This window comes from Paralichthys olivaceus, chromosome 14, assembly GCF_024713975.1.
Source record: "Paralichthys olivaceus isolate ysfri-2021 chromosome 14, ASM2471397v2, whole genome shotgun sequence".
Classification (NCBI taxonomy): Eukaryota; Metazoa; Chordata; class Actinopteri; order Pleuronectiformes; family Paralichthyidae; genus Paralichthys; species Paralichthys olivaceus.
In genome coordinates, this window is record NC_091106.1 from 1,833,195 (window position 1) to 1,854,762 (window position 21,568).

Consider the following 21,568-nt stretch of genomic DNA (forward strand, 5'->3'; position numbering starts at 1 on the left):
ACCTCTTCTTCTCCTATGTCTCCCTCTTCATCAGCAACAGCTATCCCTTCCCGACCCTCTCTTGCAGCTTGAGCTGCTACAGCAGCACTGGCTGAGGCCTTGAAATGTTAAAAATATTCTCCTCTCCTGTAACCTACGACAACTCCTCATCCCACGCATCATCATGTTTAGATTCAGAGTGTGCACTGAGAAGAGGGTCCATCATCAATGTTTTGTTTGTTTGTTTGTGTGTGAGAGAGAGAGAGAGAGAGAGAGAGAGGGGTAAGGTAGAGCTGTATGAATCAATGCATTGTGCACAGTTCTAAGTAGAAAATCAATGTGGCAGTCAATATAAATATTGGACTAATTTGCTGTCTATGTGAAGTCAGAAAGTTTGGTGATACTGTTTGATCGGAGTAAAAGTGGGTTACTTTGAAGAAGTTTATTTTTGCTTGTATTAGTTATTACCTCTTTGGTCTGTGACTGAAATGGTTGGAAAAATAATTTTCACCACTCATTTGACTTGATTAAGACACCTCATTTTACAGTGATTAAGGCCTATATGATAATTACAGGTGTCTGTGTTAATGACAATGTCATGACTACAAGTACTTTGTCCAAAATCTAGCTGCCTGGCCTTTTCAGCTAAGGAACTGAGACAAATGTTTTTGTGTGTAGCCAAAGCAACTTCTGTGGGTGGGGACAGACTGCAAATGGATTTCCCCTGATCACTTGCTAACTTCATTCCACTGTCTAATAGCTCCTGCGTGAAATGTCTGGAGGAGGAAACCTGTTTGGCAGCCTCTCGTATTTCAAAGAACAAAAAACAGCAACATTAAAACTGGCATGTGAACAGAGTTTCAAGATGCTCACTGTACTGGCTCTCCTTCACAGGGAAGTCTTTGACAGGAACTGCAGAGTCTTTGTCCATGCGAAGAGATATGACTTTCCTCTGCAGGCTGGCAGATTTCCTCACCACAAACATCTGCAGGCCAGGCAAGAAATCAACATATAAAGTTCACTCAGTAGTGATGAATTGCATTGTTCTTTTTGGAGATTTGTGAAAGATTTGTAATATGTCAAGAATTAATGGATACATGTCTTCCAACATGTATTATCTATTATCTTTGATTTATATGATTTGAAAATAAAAATGATAGTGGAACACCCTTATGATTGGTTGGTCAAGTTATAATGAAAACATCAGCTTCAACACTGACACTCGCAGTCAGTGCCTCTCACAGTCTAGGTGATGTATGACTGTCAACTAATGGCTTTCATTTTGTGCTCAGTAACTGTCTTTGGGGAGATTGCCATTTAAGTATAGTCACATACATTTTCCAGTACAACATTTAATAAGCAAAACTGAATGATGCATTACCATTCTCTTAAAAAATGAATCAGAATCAGAAATTTCCCTGTTATTGTCCCACAAACAGGGACATTTCTTGAACAATGATTGTATGATTGAATTTGTAATAATACCATTTTTAAACAGAAATATAAAGATGCTTCCATGAGCTGCATGTTGCTATCTACTTTTTTGACTTGACTTTTGACTTTTTCTTACTTAAGTAATTATTAGCTTCTATTCAAATGTTAGAGGACGGGAATCAACAGTCTGATGCCAACTGTTCACACTTAGGCTTTTAAATTGTGGAGGGGTGGAAAAATATTTGTAGTAGTGGTTATCAGTGTTTCTTTACTTCCACTCTTCTACAAGTACAAACGGAGTCCCTCAACTCCTTCAATTTAATTGACAAGTAAAGTTTTCTTAAAAGTACAATATAATGTAAGAGGGTTTATGGTGTTGTATTGTATTGCATTTAGTTTCTTGTGGTGTGTTTACTGTTTCTATGTATGTTTTTTGAACTTTTAAAGCAGAGTGAAAGTATTGGATACAAGAAGCCACAGTCGCTGCTGTTCCCTCACCCCGGTTGGCTGGTTCTGTAGCATGACGGTGGCATCCTGGTGGCTGAGACACAGTTGTAACCACACAGCGTGTGTGTGCACCAGTCTGTCCAGAACACTGAGCCGGAGATGAAGAGAGTCATAGCCCGAATCTCTCACCCGAGCTAGTCCCAGACCAATCCCAGTGCAAGGTGATGCCTGCAGGAAGAGACCTCCCACCTCCTCACCCAGCCTAAAATCAAGGACACACCAGGATTACCTCTGAATATGGTAACTAAGGCAACTGTTTTTAGGATTACAGTATGACAGCAATGTGACAGATTTATATCCATTATTCATTAGTTTATCGTTTTGTAAATAAATAAACGGTATCACATACAGAGGAAGCTGCAGGTGAACTCCATCGGAGTGATTTTATAATGTAATATAATATAAAATATTTTAATAAAATAACTAAATGTCTTCCCTGTTTCCTAACGAGATACATTTGCAGAGGTAGAAGAAGGATTATTCCCTAATGTATCAAACATTAAACCTTGTGCTAAAACATGGTTCTCGTGAGTGTTATACTATTTTTAGCACTGGTCCATATGTGTCAGTAGCATTCCACTAAAATATACCTGTACTAAATTATGGTGCATTATATGTAATTTAAACACAGGGCAACAAACATACAGTATATTTTATCTGTAAACAGTCTTAGCTGTCAAATAAAAGGAGGAACCTCATTATTTCCCCTTTGAACTGTAGTAGAGTGGATGTATATACATACACTAATCTAGTACTAATACTGGTTGACACACACACACACACACACTGTGAATAAACTGGTTCAAGTAACAGAAGCAAACATTAAAAAAAAATATTGTGGAGATTTCAATTGAAATAATTCTGAAGCAGATAAAGAAGTGGAATTCTTTTACAGGGTCACAGCCAGCAGCCTCTTTCACACTTCCTCAACATCTAACATCTAGGTACTTTCTGAATACCACAGAAAAATTGCCTTTGAAGAAAAATGCTAGGCGTGATATGCACTGTTGTCAGTGTGATCTGGTTTTTGGAATCTGGAGGTTTTTTTAGGAGTTTAGGAGATTAATAGTTAGGTTCAGAGAGTCACTAAATAACAGTACCTGGCAAACTCATTAGTACATCCTGCTATCTGCCGATTATTGAAATAACTATGTGACTGCTATGTGTCAGTATTTAGTCATCACACTTCACACAACATTGCACATAACGCGTAAGCAAACACCTAACCACCTAAAAGGCCTATCAAGAGCGCTCTCTGCTGGTTGTCAAACACATTAAATTACAGTGCCAACCGGCTGGGACACAGGGTGGTATCTGACAAACACACAGGACTGTATGGGGGTAAACGCACTTAAACACAGTTTAGGTACCTTTTTACTAACTTGTTATCGTCCGATTTTTTAAAGTTCAAATTCAACATTGTTTACTGAGCATTACATGCCAGTTCAGAGCACGTCACCTTGCCCCAAACGATGGCACACGACCCCTCCTCTCTTGTGTTCTTAGTGTACAGCATTTGCTGCTGGTATACTTTCAAAGACAAGTCTCTTTAACAAACTGGTCGAGCTCCTCTGGGGCCATGAACTAGGCCTGGGACGATAACAAATTTTGCTGGCCGATATATTGTCCCACGATATTATTGTCAACATGATAATATATCATAATAATGCACACCCTTTCAAATACAATAAACTTTAATTTCTCAGTGTTTTTTACCATTGTAATTGTAATTTCAAGAACGTTTAAATAACCTAAATAAATAACACAAACAAAAAACAATAAACAAAAAATTAAATGGACTCTCAGTCTGTTAGCAAAAATTGCACTAAAAATCACAACCAAAAACAATAAAATAGACCCCTTCTCTGTTAAGAAAAACAGCACCCAAATATAAGACCACACACAACCAATACAATTAATAAAATGGCTTGACAAACAAAATTGCACTTCAATAAATATTGAACATTTAGGCCGTTTGTGACATGTATTTTCTCGCAGGCAATTCGTACTGTCTGTCGAACGTTTGCAGCATTTCTTTAAGTGCTGGCTTTTCAACTGTATTAAAGGGCAGCATTTCTATTGCGATGCAGCGAACTTCACTTTCTGTGAGTGCACACCATTTTGCGCTGTTCCGTTTATATTTGCTTTGTCGAGCTTGAGTTGCTCTGCACGACGCTCACTTGCTGCACTCTGCGTGGAGCTAATGCTAGTGGCCCCGCCTCCCCCCACAGAGACAAAGAGACTGGATGACTGACAAGAGGGTTCACTCCGTTCATTCCGCAACAAACGCCACAGAGTGAACCCTCTTGTCATCCAGCCTGCTTGGAGGTGAGAGACGAGGAAAACAAACGCGCATGCACATGGCGATATATCGAGGCCGGAAAAATTATCGAGTTCATTTTAATTTATCGTGCGATTAATTGATTTATTGATTATCAGCCCAGGCCTAGTATGAACTTTTCCATGCTGTATGAACGGTTCACCAAAATGGGACACAGGCATACGGTGGACTTTTCCCTTTCAACAACCATGCACAGATCAGCTCTATGATGTTAGACACTGTAACCTAGGGCAACATATAGGGCTGTGTGTGTGTAGTCATGTTGGTTTGTGACGTGATGGTAAAAATGTCTGACCTCTTCATGCTTCTTACAGATTGTTTGGTGTCTGGGTTTGTACACCCCCTGGATCACAGCGATCATCGTGTTGAGCACATAGGACCAGTGTTTTAACGCCACTGATGTCATTTAAAGGTACTGTGTGTAGAATTTTGTGATATCTAGTATTGAAATTGCATGTTGCAGCTGAACACCCCTAACCTCACCCTCTCATTCAAAACATGAAAAAGAGTTGTGATTAAAACTCAAAAGGTGTTTTTATCCAGTCCGGATGACAGTAAGAGGGTCCCTTCAATGTAAATATGAAGTATTTAAAATATAACAGGCCTTTTCTCGGCTAAAGAAAACTACAATTCATACAATTGAGATGAAACGAACTAGTGAAAACATCATCAGGATTATTCTACATTACTTTTCTGACAATAATGCCTTTGCACCTAAATCTTACACAGTGGACCTTTAATAGTTTCCTATGATGCTGGCTGGACACTAACTTGACCATTTTTACAAAGAATTTACTCAGTGTATGTTGTTATGTGTTATTACACAAGCAGTAATGTAAAAGCAGGATTTGACTGTTAATATATACAAAAATTAATTTGTGAAGTAACTACTTAAGCTAGAAGCAATGTAGTGCCTCAAATTTGTATACCGCAATTGAGTAAATGTACTTAGTTACATTGCATAATTGTTTACTCCACACCAGTACGAATATATAACAATAATAAAAATAAAATGCTAATTAATTGGTCTATATAATTTGATTCAGCTGTTCTAGTCTCCTAGTCTATATATAGTCTGGGTGACTGAAGTTCATCCACCTTTTCAATAATGGCGTGAGAGAGCTGTTTACCCACCTTTTTGTTGCCACTACAGCCCTGCATATACACATTTATAGTGTCCTATACACAGACACAGTACAAACTCACCCAAGGAGTGCATCTGGCTTGTGGTCTCCCTCTGCAGGCTCAGTCTTTTTCCCCATCTCTTTCTTCAGTGTGCCAATTTCCCAGGCAAATGAGTCAATCAGCTGCAAAGAGACAGACATAATGGCTCAATAAACAGAGATCTGTTTGCACTGTGTTTTTTAATCTTCAAGTAGTTGGCTCATCTCTCTCCACAGTTTTTCTTGTGCTGTGAACTGCCTGATGGTTAAACTCATGATTGCATGTGTTTTGAGGATGTTTTGCTTATTAGTTATTGATCGGTAAAATCTGAATATTTTACACTGTCAACTACCTCCTGTACCTCCTGCAGATTGATTATTTTTACTGCGATACTGGCGTCATTTGTTTCATTTCCCTTTTATCTGACGTGTTTTCTGTTGCGTAACATCACAGCTGCTGTGTTTTTGCATAATTTGAAGATTTCTTTATTATTACTAGTAATTAGGGTCACTGTTTTATGCCACAGCATATTTTTCTTAAGTGAGAATTGTAGTCTGACCAGGAGGACACTACCTGTGTGTATTGATTTGAGTGACTCTACACTGTAGAGCTGTGACGCTATTGTTTATTTTCGCAGTATGTTTTTTTGACGTTGCACTATGTAGACAGACCCTGCCCACTCGTGTCACTGCCTGCTGTGCATATGGTTTTCCTCCTGATCTGATTTCTGCTCGACTTGATGAAAATTATGCTGTAACTGGTTGTGTTTTAAGGATGTTTTACTTATTAGTTATTGATCAGTAAAATCTGAATATCTTACAGCAGTCAACTACCTCCTTTACCTCCTACAGATTGATTATTTTTCTTGTGATACTGGCGTTGTTTGTTTCATTTCCCTTTTATCTGATGAATTTTGTGTTGCGTAACATCACAGCTGCTTTTAAGCAGCTGTGTTGGCTGTTTTACCAGGAAATTACAAATTTTGACTTTTTTTCTCAGTGCATGGTGGGTAGGAGATATAGCTATGCAGTTCGACACATGTCTCTAAAAGCACATTAATAAGACTGACCTAAATTTAGCCTGTAGACGATATCAGCTTCTAAATGTGTGAGAAACAGGAGTAACAAGTGTATCTGGTAGCTCTGGTTAAATGTGGTCCAACGGGAAATTTCCTTAAAGGAAAAATCGAATGTTCATATCAGATGACCTACAGTGCGTAATCTTTTTTTACCTAACTAAAGCTTAATGTAAAGCTCCACCTCTCTGTTTTTTTACTACAAAGATAAACTAAATAGTGAGTAAAGACTTCCTAGAAGCCATCCATCAATGTCAATAGGAACTCCTACAAGTCTCGAAAGCAGCCATGCAGTGAGGGAAATATTGCATATCTGTGGTATGACAAACTCACCGAAAACACACCCTCGCAGAAACCACAGAATACCAAGTGACTGTCTAAGTACCCAGGTTCTAGTGCAAGACATTGCTTTATAAACATCAATACCCACACCTCATTAATTCTTTATACTCCATTTTCCTTATAATTATAATGTGATTTTGACTCTGGCTTCAAAAATGTAATGGTTAGTTAGTAAACATTTCAAATAAAAGGTTTTTTGTGTGTAAGATTTAGGTGAAGGGATCTATTGGTGGAAATTGAATACAACATATTTCTAGTGACTAAATCATATTAATGGCTGTTTTCTTTATATTGAAATACTTTATATTTATATCGTGAACGGGTCCTCTCTACGGAGCCTGCCATGTTTTTTACAGTAGCCCAGACCGGACAAACTAAACACCTTTAGAGTTTTTCCGACAACTAAAGGCTACCACAGGTTCTCTTTCATGTTTGGAAGGGGAGGGTGGAGGTGAGGTGAGGGATATTCAGCTGCACTATGCAACATGCAAATTCACCCCTAGATGTCACTAAATTCTACACACTGAACCTTTAACTCAACAGGAATATTGAAATACATAAACCCTCTAACTTCCTCTGCTCTCTGACGTCCTGTCACCATTTGTAAATCAATTCTTGGATGTACTTTGTAAAAAATCTGAGCCCTAAAGACAGTTATTTTCCTTCACATATATTTGATGGTGTGTTGACATAGAAGTAATCAATGTCCAGTTAAAAGTAAGGTGAATTCTTTCATATTTCCTGAGGTTTCTATGTATTTTCCCTCTAGTGTATTTTATGGGGTGATTAACTCTACTCTAGCTGAGGTTTACTTCACTCTAGCTGAGAGCTAAGGACAGAGGAAGTCACACCTTGTTAAGACCTTTGAGACAAAATGTGATCCGTGAATATGGGCTATTCAAATAAAATTTGATTGATTGCAACGCACTTACTAATGAGATAATGAAATAATGTATATGTAATGTATATTATGATTTGGCACAATACAAATAAAATTGAATTGAAATACACCATGGCTTACTAAACATATCTGAAAACCAGCCATCATATATGTAAAACCGTTAATCTGTCCATTTATATGAGATACAGAATTATAAAAATTAAAACATTTCCCAAACAGGATTAATGAAAGCTCACAAAAGATTAAAATAACAGCGATATAATAAACCAGCCATTAAACAAGAAAAACACTTATCCTGTAATGTATTCACAGTTTTATGATAAATATAAAACATACAGAAATCCATTTGAAATTGTAAATGCCTTTTACAATTATTTTTTCTGAATACTGGCATTGAATATTTCAAATAAGTTTAATTTTCTTATGTTCTTTTCCTTTAACGTAAAGGAACATCATTGATATATTGCAGCAGGTCATGTTGAGGTTTGGGTTACAATGGTTAACAAAATACTTTTACACGCTTATAAAATGGAATATCAAATCACATTCAGGGGCAGTATTTTGTATGAATAGAGTCTCCAGTCAAAGTCAGACATTCACACATTAAACAAATCGCCAACTCACTGCCCATAATCATTCAATTTACAGTATGAAGCTCTGTTATAAAATGATCATATTGCAGAACTGTTCTCTCCTTCCAATGTTAAATTCATGAATTTAGAGGGTTTTGGTGAGCCACACTAGTTACAATTTGTGCATTGAGGCATTATTTATTCTGGTATCTTTTCGTATCTTTTGTATACTAACGTATGCTGGTATTGTGGTACTAGCATTTAAATGATCTGGGACATTGAATCGTCCTATTTTTCTCATTCACTGTGTTTGTTGTGTTTTACTTTTAATGTGGATGTTTATGTTTTTATTTTCGCTTCTCTTTTTTGGGGAGATTTCCTTATGATTCCTTTTGTATTTTTTCTCAATAACATAGTTCCTACTAAATACTCTGTCTTTTATTTTACTTACCATTGCAATGTCCATTCTAAACCTGCCTGTCTTAGTGTTCCATTCAAACAGAATGGCCTTTTTTTCTAAAACTATAAAAGTCACCTGTAACTGCAAACATCAGTTGTCGTGAATGCACCCTTTGTCGTGATTGACAGCATTCCTCACGTGGATGAGTCGCAACTGTCACTTCTACAAAGCTTTGGTTGCCTGTTTATTCAGAGTTCTGTCATGCCCTCCTCCTCACCTGCCTACTAGTCTCTCTCTCTCTCCCTCTCTATTGGTGTGTAGGTGCAGGGCTGATTAATCATGCAAACCTGGTGTGCTGGAGTTGGGGTCTTGATTGACCAGCTGCCTATTTAAGCTCAACCACTGCTCTCAGTCGGCGCCGGACTATAGACTCCGTTAAGTTAGTGATAGCTGCGGCTATTCGAAACTATTACTTTCTGTATACGTCCTGCAAGCCTGCAACCTAACTTCTCTGTATTCCTGCTCAGGACCAGCAGCTGGATTACAGCCCTGACTCCAGTTCCAGAGCCCTGCCTGTCTGCCTGCCCGCCTGCCTGCCTGTCTGCCTGCTCATACTGTTGGACTTCTCCAATAAACTCAGTAACTTGAAACCTGCCTCAGCCTCTGCCTCTGTGTCCAAGCCCGGTTCCTAACAGTATAGTCCGGCCACAATGGACTTGGCAGAGCAAGCTGAGTCCCTCAGAGAGGCAATGACTCACCAGGAAGCACATCTGGGTCATCACGACAAGGCTCTGACGGATATCAGCGACAGGTTGGATCAGATCACCACCGCCCTGTCGGCTCTCATCGTTCGGCTGGACACAGTTCCTACCCCCGCTGCTCAGGTCTCTGCTCCAGTTCAACAAGCCCCTCCAGCCGCACAACCAGCCTCTGCTGTCCTGGAACCCCGGATTCCTCCACCAGCTAAGTACTCTGGGGATCCCAACACCTGTCGCCAGTTTCTCACCCAATGCCAGTTAGCCTTCAATGCACAACCCATTACATATGCTAGTGATAATGCTAAGATCGCTTACCTGGTCAACTTATTAGAGGGCCGTCCGCTCAGCTTATATAATGCCCTCTTCGAGCAAAACTCTCCGCTGGCCGTGTCTGCCGATGCCTTCGCTACTGAGCTCAAGCGGATGTTTGATCACCCGATACGGGGTCAGCAAGCCGGGCAGCAGCTCTCTAGGATCCGCCAGGGAGGTCTGACAGTCCGGGAGTTTGTGATTCACTTCCAAGGTTTGGCGGTGGAGTCGGGCTGGAACGAAGCCGCACTGATCACGGCGTTCCAGAATGGCTTAAACCGGGACATTGGGAGGGAGATTGCACTCCGGGGAGAGTTCAAGACAATGAATGAGGTCATTCAACTCGCCATTAAAACCAGCGATCAACTCCTGCTGTGGCGTGAGGACTCCGCTGTTTCCCCGGGTTACTGTCGCTCTGAACAGCTGACTTCCCTCGGGTTCCAGCGAGAAAAGCCGATGATTTCTGAACCAGAGCCCATGCAAATGGACGGTCTCCGTCTGTCCTCCGGTGAGAAAGACCGCAGAATGAAGACCCAGTCCTGCCTGTACTGTGGCCGAGCTGGTCATTTCATTGCTAACTGCCCCATCCGCCCGGTAAAAGGTCCGGCTCGGCGGTAGTGGGAGAGTTACTGTCGAGCCGTGTTGTGAGTTCCTCTCCCCCCGAACGTCCGCAACTCGATGCCTCCCTCTTGTGGCAAGGGAGGGCATTCCCGTTCACAGCACTAATTGACTCAGGGGCTGATGAGAGTTTCATTGACAATAGGGTTTGTCAGCAGTTGGGCATCGAAACGGAGCTCCTCGATGTTCCACTGGATACCAAGGCCCTGAATGGTATGTTGCTGGCCAGGGTCGACCGTAGAACTGTCCCCATTCCCTTACATCTATCTGGAAATCACCAGGAGAAGATCCGTTTTCATGTTATTGACACTCCTCACGTTCCCCTACTCCTGGGATTTCCCTGGTTGAAACTCCACAACCCCCATTTTGATTGGACTACAGGAAAGATCTGTTCCTGGAGTCCATATTGCCACTCTCACTGTCTCCGTTCTGCCCAAAGTCCCACATCTGAGCCACCGCCTGTAGCGGTGCCACCGGACCTGTCCTCGGTTCCCCAAGTTTACCATGACCTCGCCCCAGTCTTCAGCAAGGAGCAGGCTCTCTCTCTTCCTCCTCATCGGCCGTATGACTGTGCCATTGAGCTCATGCCTGGGGCTCCTCATCCCAGCAGCCGACTGTACAAACTTAATCGTCCAGAGCAACTGGTCATGGAGAGGTACATTCAGGAGTCCCTGACGGCTGGGATCATCCGTCCATCATCCTCTCCAGTGGGTGCTGGATTTTTCTTTGTCGGGAAGAGGGACGGCACCTTAAGACCTTGTGTTGATTATAGAGGTCTTAACAACATTACAGTAAAAAACAAATATCCTCTGCCTCTCATTGACTCTGCCTTTGTCCCTCTTCAAGGAGCCTCCATCTTCACCACCCTGGACCTGCGCAACGCCTACCATCTGGTGCGCATCAGGAAGGGGGATGAATGGAAGACCGCATTCAATACCCCGTTAGGTCATTTCGAATACTTAGTTATGCCTTTTGGTCTCTCAAATGCCCCAGCAGTCTTCCAAGCCCTAGTTAATGATGTGCTCTGTGACATGCTAGGCCGTTTTGTTTTTGTATACTTGGATGATATTCTTATCTACTCCCGCTCTCTTCAGGATCATCAGGTGCATGTTCGCTCAGTGTTGCAGCGACTCCTGGAGAACAAGCTGTTTGTCAAGACCGAGAAATGTGAGTTTCATGCCTCTACTACTTCCTTTCTTGGTTTCGTCATCTCTAAGGGGGAGCTCCGGATGGATCCTGCCAAGGTCTCTGCTGTCGCGGACTGGCCAACTCCTACCAATCGCAAGCAGCTGCAGCGCTTCAACGGGTTTGCCAACTTTTATAGGAGGTTTGTAAGGAACTACAGCACCATGGCAGCTCCTCTGACAGCGCTCACCTCTTCCTCAGTTCCATTCCGCTGGACTCCTGAGGCCGAGGCAGCTTTCTCCAACCTCAAGCGCCTGTTCATCTCCTCTCCCATCCTCGTCTACCCTGACCGATCACTTCAGTTTGTTGTGGAGACGGATGCGTCTGAGACTGGGGTAGGTGCTATACTATCCCAACGCTCTCCCCTAGATAACAAGATGCATCCTTGTGCTTTCTTCTCTCACAAGCTTGATCCCCCGGAGAGGAACTATGATGTTGGTAACCGAGAGCTACTTGCTGTGGTGTTGGCATTGGAGGAGTGGCGACACTGGCTGGAGGGTGCGGAGCACCCCTTCATTGTCTGGACGGACCACAGGAACCTTGCCTATATCCAGACCGCCAAGCGGCTTAACTCTCGTCAGGCAAGGTGGGCCCTATTCCTGGGTAGATTCAATTTTACATTGACATATCGTCCAGGGTCCAGGAATGTGAAGCCGGACGCCCTGTCCCGCCAGTTCACGGTGGAGGAGCTCCACGCGGAACCAGAGACTATCGTCCCTCAGTCCTGCATCATCGCTGCTCTCACCTGGGAGGTCGAAGCCACGGTCCGTCAGGCTCAGATCACCCAGCCCGATCCAGGTACTGGACCTCCTAACTGTCTCTTTGTCCCAGACTCTGTCCGCTCTCAGGTACTGCAGTGGGCACACTCCTCCCGCCTTACCTGTCATCCGGGGATCCACCGCACCATCTCATTCCTCAAGCGACGCTTCTGGTGGCCGACCATGGACACGGATACTCGCTCATTCGTAGCAGCCTGCACCGTCTATTGCCGGAATAAGACCTCCACCAAGCGCAGTTCTGGTTTGCTCCGTCCTCTACCGATCCCTGGTCGTCCGTGGTCCCACATTGCCCTGGACTTTGTAACCGGTCTTCCCCCATCTGAAGGTAATACTGTGGTCCTTACTGTTATTGATCGTTTCTCCAAGGCGGCCCATTTCATTGCCCTGCCCAAACTACCCTCTGCTCGGGAGACTGCTGATCTATTGGTGCATAATGTATTCCGCATCCACGGGTTGCCATCAGACATCGTCTCCGACAGAGGGCCACAATTTTCATCTCAGGTGTGGAGGGCTTTCTGCACAGCCATTGGAGCAACCGCCAGCCTGACGTCGGGTTATCACCCCCAATCCAACGGCCAGTCTGAGCGGGCAAATCAGGAGATGGAAGCGGCACTCCGTTGCGTCTCTGCTGCGGAGCCATCGTCCTGGAGTGCTCGGCTGCCCTGGGTGGAGTACGCCCACAACACACTCCCTAACGCCTCCTCAGGTATGTCTCCCTTCCTCTGTTCTCTGGGCTATGAACCCCCACTGTTTCCTGATCAGGAGGTCGAGATCACCGTCCCTTCGGTCCAGGACAATATGCGTCGCTGCCATAGCACTTGGAGGCGTGCTCGTGCTGCCCTGCTCCGTGCTTCCTCCAGGACTCAGGTCCAGGCCAACCGTCGCCGCACCCCAGCGCCCGCTTATGCCCCAGGGGACAGAGTATGGCTACACTCCAGGGATCTTCCTCTTCAAGTGGACTCTAGGAAGCTTGCCCCTCGGTATGTTGGTCCATTTGAGGTGGAGGCTATTGTTAACCCCTGTGCGGTCCGGTTGAAGCTCCCTGCCTCCTTTCGTCGGATTCACCCCACTTTTCATGTGTCACAATTAAAACCGGTTCAGTCCAGTGCCCTATCTCCTCCTGTTGTTGCCCCCCCTCCCCCCCGGATGTTGGACGGTGGTCCAGTTTACACGGTGCGTCGCATCCTGGACATGCGGCGTAGGGGGCGTGGCTTTCACTACTTGGTGGACTGGGTGGGTTATGGTCCGGAGGAACGCTGTTGGGTTCCCCGGCGGAGCATCATGGACCCCTCCCTCATCACTGACTTTCGCCGGGATCACCCCGACCGCTTCCTGAGGGCGCCAGGTGGCGCCCGTAGAGGGGGAGGTACTGTCATGCCCTCCTCCTCACCTGCCTACTAGTCTCTCTCTCTCTCCCTCTCTATTGGTGTGTAGGTGCAGGGCTGATTAATCATGCAAACCTGGTGTGCTGGAGTTGGGGTCTTGATTGACCAGCTGCCTATTTAAGCTCAACCACTGCTCTCAGTCGGCGCCGGACTATAGACTCCGTTAAGTTAGTGATAGCTGCGGCTATTCGAAACTATTACTTTCTGTATACGTCCTGCAAGCCTGCAACCTAACTTCTCTGTATTCCTGCTCAGGACCAGCAGCTGGATTACAGCCCTGACTCCAGTTCCAGAGCCCTGCCTGTCTGCCTGCCCGCCTGCCTGCCTGTCTGCCTGCTCATACTGTTGGACTTCTCCAATAAACTCAGTAACTTGAAACCTGCCTCAGCCTCTGCCTCTGTGTCCAAGCCCGGTTCCTAACAAGTTCATCAACACTGAACGCATCATGTTTCCAAATTGCACAAAATTTGACACTGCACCACACATCTTTAACCATCAACGTCAAATTTCCAGTGACACAAATTCTAAATTTATTGAGCAGGTAAAGTGGGAATATTTGATGACAGCTCAGTCTGGTGCTCACTTCTCAATTTTCCTTCTGTTAAGCAATCCTGGACAAATTAAGGTTTACAAGAACAAACAGGCATGAAAAACTTAACAGGAAGGTATGCAACAGAGCTCTCTCCCCTCCTCTGTAACCATGTCCAGAATTTAGCCTCTCACTAAAAGGGTTGTAGCACCCCACCCACATCTCCTGGTGCTGGAGATGTCAGCAGTCTTGTCCAAGACCTTTGTGTAAATTTTAATGATTATAGCACAAAAAACAATGATGTAAAACACATATTACAGACATGTGACAAGTACCTTGAAGAAACTGCCCTTCTCCCGTTTGCAGGGTTGACTGACATTACTGGAAGGCATGATGTCTGTAGAGTCCTCTATGTCTGCTGAACTGCCTGTGAAGGAAACAAATACATTAGAGTAACAGTTGTATAATTCCAGTTAAGATCACTCTCAAAGGAGATTTATGAGGTCGAAATTGATTTGGAAAATATGGTTTTGCTGCTCTGTTTCTCAGTTATATTGATATGCCATCAGGTACATAAGTCCCATTCTTGTGAATGTGATATATCTCAAAACCACCTTGAGAAAATGTATTCAACTACTGATCAGTTGGTGTCACTGGGACTCAAAGACAGAGGCAGACTTAACCATTAGGCAAAGGTCAGCAATTGCCTTGGACCCCGAAAAACACCTATGGTTGAGATTTTTTTTACTTTGTTAATTAATCATTTCATTCTAAAAATCCATAGGCTAAAACGGCATCAGAATGCCTGTAATTCATGTGTAACTAGTGTCTCAGCAACCCCCCTCCCCCCCAGTTCCCACTACAATGGACTTTTTCATGAGCACTTCAACGGAAGTGACTCAGGGTGTAAACAGAGACTGACGAGAAGTGTTGTGCCAGTTCACACTTAAGAAGAACTAGTTCAATTCATACACTTGAAAATGAACTAGTTCATGTTCATTTGTTCCATTTTTATTGGGATTATTTAGATGACGATCATGTGTTAAGTTATTGATCAATGGTGTACGATCAGGAATCTGTGTCGGTCCGGTCACTTAAACCTGACTGTTCACATCACGTCTCATGTTATACTGAGCACACACATTATGTGGATGACTTATTGTTCATGATGTTTAAATGCAGCCTCATAAATTCTGGAGCGAATCAAAGAAACACTGAGTTACTTCATGTACTGATCAGGTCCTGATAACTAGTGATGAGTGTTTATTAATGAGAGCAGCTCAGAGTGGACTAGGAAACAGAAACTCCAGCTCGATACAAACCAAGCCTCTGCTCTCATCATGAAGCAGCTGATCACTGCTTCACATGAACGCTCCTATTATCTCACTGTGTGTTGTTGTATTAATGTCTGTATGAAGTCAAAAACTGACTGTCAAATAAAATAAAGAAAGTACAATAGTATTTCAACAATGTTTATTATTCATTTTCACATTGAACTGGAGGGTACTCTAATAATAAAATATGTGTACTTTTTGCATTTCAAATAAAATAAGGTCTGCATTTAAAAACAAAAATTAAGAGCTTTTGAAAAAGACATCTTAAAATAAAGTGTTTAATTTTAGAAAAAAAATATAAAAAGATGTAGTTTGAGTTTCCCTTTTTCTTCTTTTTTCTTAATATATAACTACATTACAAATATAAACAATCTCAACAAATATTAACAACCAAACAGCTTTAACTCATTTTGTTTTTATTCCCACTTTCTCTTATTCAGTGAGAGAAGTGTGCTGCCAGGATTTACAACCATAAAGACGAAAAAAGCAGCCACTTTTGTTACAACGCATTCAACGCAGGTTTCGGAAGTCAACATATTTATGTAATCGATTACAGTGATGCATCGCCCCAGCCCTAACAGTGATGTGTTTAAAAACTAAAATGTAGAGTAAGGAAGTAGCCTCTGACCCCCACTGTTCAAGTACAACAAAGTCCTATTATCCAGTCATGAGGTTCAGCATAGATGACGTGAGGGTTCAGCATTTGTTGAAGAATTTTTTGCAAACAAATTCTTTATCCACATACAAAAATGTGTCTTTCCTCCACCATCCTATACCATTTAGTAGGTGGGGTGCTTCACTGTGGCTTATGAACCTACTAATCCTCTACAAAGTGTCATTAGTTTGGACTCCAATGAAGAGCTGCGGTGTGCCATGGCCTCAGTGCAGTTTCCCCTTTTGGGATGTACTTTTTGAGTACAGAGTACTGAATACTGACAAGAAGTATAGGTGTCTTTCCTATCAAAAATGGATTCAAGCTGTTGGGTAAGGGAAAAAAACTGTTTTGAAAAAGACTGGATTTGTCTTTCCTGTTATTTACTGGTTCGCTATGTGACTGAGGGACAGCGAGAAAACATAACGATTTCCTGGAAAGTAAGAGGTCACAGATTGACAGCAGGCAGGAAACATGGCTGTTTTTAAATCTCTTGTCTATCTTTCTCCGCCTTTCCTCGTCACACATCTAGAGGGATTCTATTGGGCCAACCCATCCTGTCAAAACAAAACAGCAGGGGGACTTCTGGGGGTGTTTTGGTTGGAAAAAGACTTTTCCTTCACAGTCCAGGCTTGGTAAACAGGCAGGTCCCTGTGGTTTTTAGTAAACTGATGTTTTCCTAGCGACACTCCACACAGCCCTGGCCTTTCAACAGTCTGCATATTTTATAGTAAAAGATCTATCTCAATTTTGGTTGCAGTAAGACAGATACTGTATAGTTTAAGATTTTGAAGCTTTTGTCAAAGTAAAACAACCATACTGTGAAGCTACTTACCTTTGGGCTGCAAATAATTCATTAACTAGTAAGCTAAAGCTTTACTCTACAAATTACCTTAAATACTTCCAAGTATTTTCCAAAACTTCCAAAAAACTTCCAAGCTGGGTTGTGAAGTAGTTCATCGAGTTAGCAACAGCAGCTCTGAAAGCAAACCTCCTGACCAAGTCAGCATCCACCATCCCTGAGCACCTCGATCCTGTCTGACAGGATTTCCTGTTGGCCATGATTTAAAGGGGGGGGAATATGATGGCAGCCAGGGAACTTCTTCCATGCAAAATGTTCATGTTTAGCTCAAAAAAGTGTGTCAAGCACATTCCATTTCACCTTATAATGACTGGGTGCGTGTCCCCAATTTGTAGGGTAGAGTCTTATCCAATGGAAAACCAACTACACAGCAGTGTGTTCTAAAACCTATTATACAACTACTACAAATGTGGTGAAATGTCCAACTCCCATGAAAATGAGTCTAAATTAAGAAAATGTGCCCCACATTAAACTCCATGATATGCTGTTTATTAACCACTTGAGGTAATACACTTACCCAGTAAGCTTAACTGATCTTTAAATGTTTTTACTTCAGGTAAAGGGCAAGTTCAGGGGTTAATAAGTACTTGCACTTTTCAAAACTCATGAAAGAGTGGGACAATTTATCACAAATCCTTTTGCCTGCTTACTGAGATTATGTGAAAATTCTGAATGTAAACAAAGAATGGCAGTGTTCTTCTGCCTGCCCAGTGAAAACTATGGAAAGTCAGATTTTCATACGAATTACATTAAAATGATGTTTCTCATGCTCTGTTGAGGATTTGTGTTGTTGTTAAGTATATATTTTGTTCCACATCCAGAGGATTAAATATATATGTGCCAGGAACTCACTTTTTTTCCCCACTACTTTTCTGGAAATTGGCTGTGCTCCAAAGCATTTTTAATGCCTTCCATTCTTGTTCACACGCTATATACACTATATGTTTTTGCCGATAGATCCCTTTCACCTAAATGTTATGCTATATTCTCTAAATTCACCTGTGCCTGCAGAACCCTACCAGGAAAACATTCAGGTAACACCGTTCTGCTAAATCTAATCAACATGCCTAGTTGTGGTACGGGGTAAGGTCACTCATTTAATTAACCCATGTTGAAATGTGGAATGGCTCCATGTACATTGTATAAAACCATCAATATATTTACTGCAAAAATGTATGCAAGGATTGTTTAAAGGTACAGTGTGTAGAATTTAGTGATATCTACTGTTGAAATTGCATGTTGCAGCTGAACACCCCTCACCTCACCCTCTCCTTCCAAACATGAAAAAGAACCTGTGGTGAACTTCAGTTGTCATAAAAACTCAAAAGGTGTTTAGTGTGTCCAGTCTGGACTAATGTAAAAAACATGGCGGCCTCTGTAGAGAGGACCCCCTCGATGTAAATATTAAGTATTAAATATAAAGGGCCTTTTCTGGGGTAAAGAAAACTACAATTCATAAAATTTAGATGAAACGAACTTGTGAAAACATCATGAGGATTATTCTACATAAATGTTTTTGCCGATAGATCCCTTTCACCTAAATCTTACACACTGGACCTTTAAATAATTTTGAGATTTCAAAAATCATTTTTTGAAAATCAATTATAAACATGTCAACAATTCAATTCAATTTTATTTGTATAGCGCCAAATCATAATATACGTTATCTCAAGGCACTTTACATAGAAGGTCAAATAAATTGGCAATTAATAAAATAATGAAGCCTAGAACCAGGTATGGACAGGCCTCTGACACAGCAGTCGTTCCCTGGACCTCGGGATGCTCTGACTATGTACAAGTATGAATGAACTCTCCAACCCCAAGACAGCAGAGTTCCAGATGGCACGCACCACCCTGCTTCCAGGGCTTCTGAAAACCATAGCTGCCAACAGGAAGATGTCCCCTCCCCTCAAACTGTTTGAGATATCTGATGTGGTCATGAAGGATGAAAAGAAAGATGTTGGAGTGACAGATGCATTGTGTTTTATTTCAGCACCATGTTTTATATCACTATTTTAAAGCAAAGAGCATTGTATAAACCATAGAGATATTTTCACAGAGACATTTAATCACCTTTTAAATGGAAAACATAGCTATGCTATATGGCCCAGAATTTATATCACAGTATAATCTAAAGCACGATCAGTAACGGCATATATCACAGTATATGTGATTTTCTTAAAATGTCAATATAAATCCTTCCAAAGGGTATGTATGGAAACTGCAAGACAGCTATTACTATTCTCTTAACTTTATTACTTGTACAGATTATGCATAGTGCAGACGTATTTCCAGAATATTTATTATACAAAACTTCAATACAAAAAGAAAAACTGCAGGACAGAAGCACAGACTGCAATTACTGCAACAAGAGACTAGACATGTTTCCTCTCCATTTTCTCTCCCCTCTTTTCCAGCCACACTGAGCTCAGCTCCAGAGATTTCTCTTTGCTAAAGGTCAATTTTTTTCTCGACAGGCGCCTTGTGCTTGCTCTTTGTGGGAACTGCATTTCTCTATAGTTTTATAAGGTCCTCACCTTATAACGTAAATTGCCTTGCGATAATATATGTTGTGTTTTGATGCTGTACAAATTAGGTTGAAGCGCATGTCTAAATTTACAATTGAAATGTTCTTAATGAACTGTGGTATTCTCACGATGAAAAAGGAAACTGCATCCCAACACATTTTGACCAACTCTTGTTGTAGCTTAGACCATCTCAGAGTATCATCATCATCATCTGACAACAGATACTTAAGTCTTTCCAGTCACTAGATCTCAACCAATCTGAACCCCTCTGAGATTTAGGACCAGTGTAATAGACAGCTCTTTCCATTACCAACATCTAAACAGTAAATAAGGGAATATCTTTACGAAGAATGGTGTTCCTTCCAGAGATGTGTAGGATAAATACCACAGCACAATTGAGCTGTCCTGGCAGCTTATTGTGGCTCAACACTTTGCTATGACCCTTACTCATAACTGTGGCACTCCACTTGAGCAAATACAGTGAGCTTGACATTCAATAGAGGGTGGTCAAACGGCAAACCAGGCAGTCAAGCCAGTGTGCTCATCTTGCATACCTGACCTGTGACTTGGGTTTGAGATAGACAATAGTACTATAGTCTGTTGTTGCCCCTGACGCTGAGAACTAAGTACATTAGCAGATTTCTGAGGAGATTGGAAACCAGGGTTTTGGACGGTACCAAGAAATACTTTTTCTTCATGTTTCTCCCACACACAAACACGCACAAGAACAAAATATATAAACACATGTGATAATGGGTAAGGATATAGTCCAAGAACGTGGCAGTAACTTTTAAAGGTACAGTGTGTAGAATTTTGTGATATCTAGTGTTGAAATTGCATGTTGCAGCTGAACACCCCTCACCTCACCCTCTCCTTCCAAAAGTGAAAAAGAAACTGTGGTAGCCTTTAATTGTCATAAAAACTCAAAAGGTGTTTAGTTTGTCCAGTCTGGACTAATGTAAAAAACATGGCGGCCTCCGTAGAGACCCCCTCGATGTAAATATAAAGTATTTGAATATAAAGGGCCTTTTCTGGGGTAAAGAAAACTACAAATACAATTTAGATGAAATGAACTAGTGAAAACATCATGAGGATTATTCTACATTAAATAACTGCCAATAGATCCCTTTCACCTAAATCTTACTCACTGGACCTGAACACCAGTTTACCATGCAAACAATAGATGACACACCAATGTGTGAGAGGGAGACATTCAGGGACAAGTGAAACAGAGTCTTGAATGACTAACCTTAATCCAGGCTATGAGACTTTGGGCAGGTTAATCAAATTGTTTTCTTTAAATGAAGACTTGGAGGATATTGCTTTGGTTATTCTAGCTAACCCCAGGTTCTAAACAATAATGTAATGGCATTTGTTGAATCTAGTTTATTCTCTCTAATCTGGCTCATCTGATCCCCGTCAACAGAGCCTTTTTAGCTCTGGCTGTAATAAAAGGTTGTATATAAATCATAAATCCCCACTCAACATGGGCTCTGTTGAAAAACTTGTGTAACTCAACCGAGAAGTGTGCTCTAAGTATGTTTGAAGACCGTGACCATGAAAGTGGAATCACAACGTCCACTTTCCAGTAAACAAAGTCAACGAATGTACAGAAACGGACAACTCCTCTGTTATGAATCAATGTTCCTTCGCTTTGTTTGACCCTTTAATATGAACTGTACTTTCTCATATTCCCGTCAGTCATGTGCTATACTGTGCAGTATACTTTAATGACTGCGTATTACTGTTTATTACGGTCCATTATCGTCGATGTCCTCTCCAGAGGGAGTTTTGTCAGTTCTGGTCAAACGCTGACGTCGCGCAACAGGTGGCGATAACTTGTACAACACGTCCCACAGGATCCCTCACACGAAGTCCTGCTTTATTACACGGATTTATCCCTGAGCACACTAA

General features: G+C 41.9%; 1 protein-coding gene and 1 long non-coding RNA gene across 4 annotated transcripts in view; one reads left to right on the top strand and one right to left on the bottom strand.

Moving 5' to 3' along the window:
• rin2a (Ras and Rab interactor 2a) overlaps positions 1 to 21,568 on the bottom strand; it is a 42,152-nt gene that overhangs the window by 20,235 nt on the left and 349 nt on the right. For 2 of the 3 annotated variants that reach the window (XM_069538298.1, XM_069538300.1), the window contains exons 2-3: positions 14,614 to 14,705; positions 5,468 to 5,568 (exon numbers count right to left, since the gene is read on the bottom strand). In XM_069538298.1, the coding sequence (XP_069394399.1) occupies positions 5,468 to 5,568; positions 14,614 to 14,670 (158 nt within the window). In that variant the 5' untranslated portion in view covers positions 14,671 to 14,705. Of the gene's footprint in view, positions 1 to 852; positions 965 to 1,911; positions 2,123 to 5,467; positions 5,569 to 14,613; positions 14,706 to 21,568 lie in introns of all 3 variants that reach the window. The other variant, XM_069538297.1, reaches the window with a different exon arrangement.
• LOC138413613 (uncharacterized) lies at positions 9,015 to 9,369 on the top strand. The gene is made up of 2 exons (XR_011246005.1): positions 9,015 to 9,154; positions 9,243 to 9,369. It is a non-coding gene; the product is annotated as an uncharacterized lncRNA (long non-coding RNA).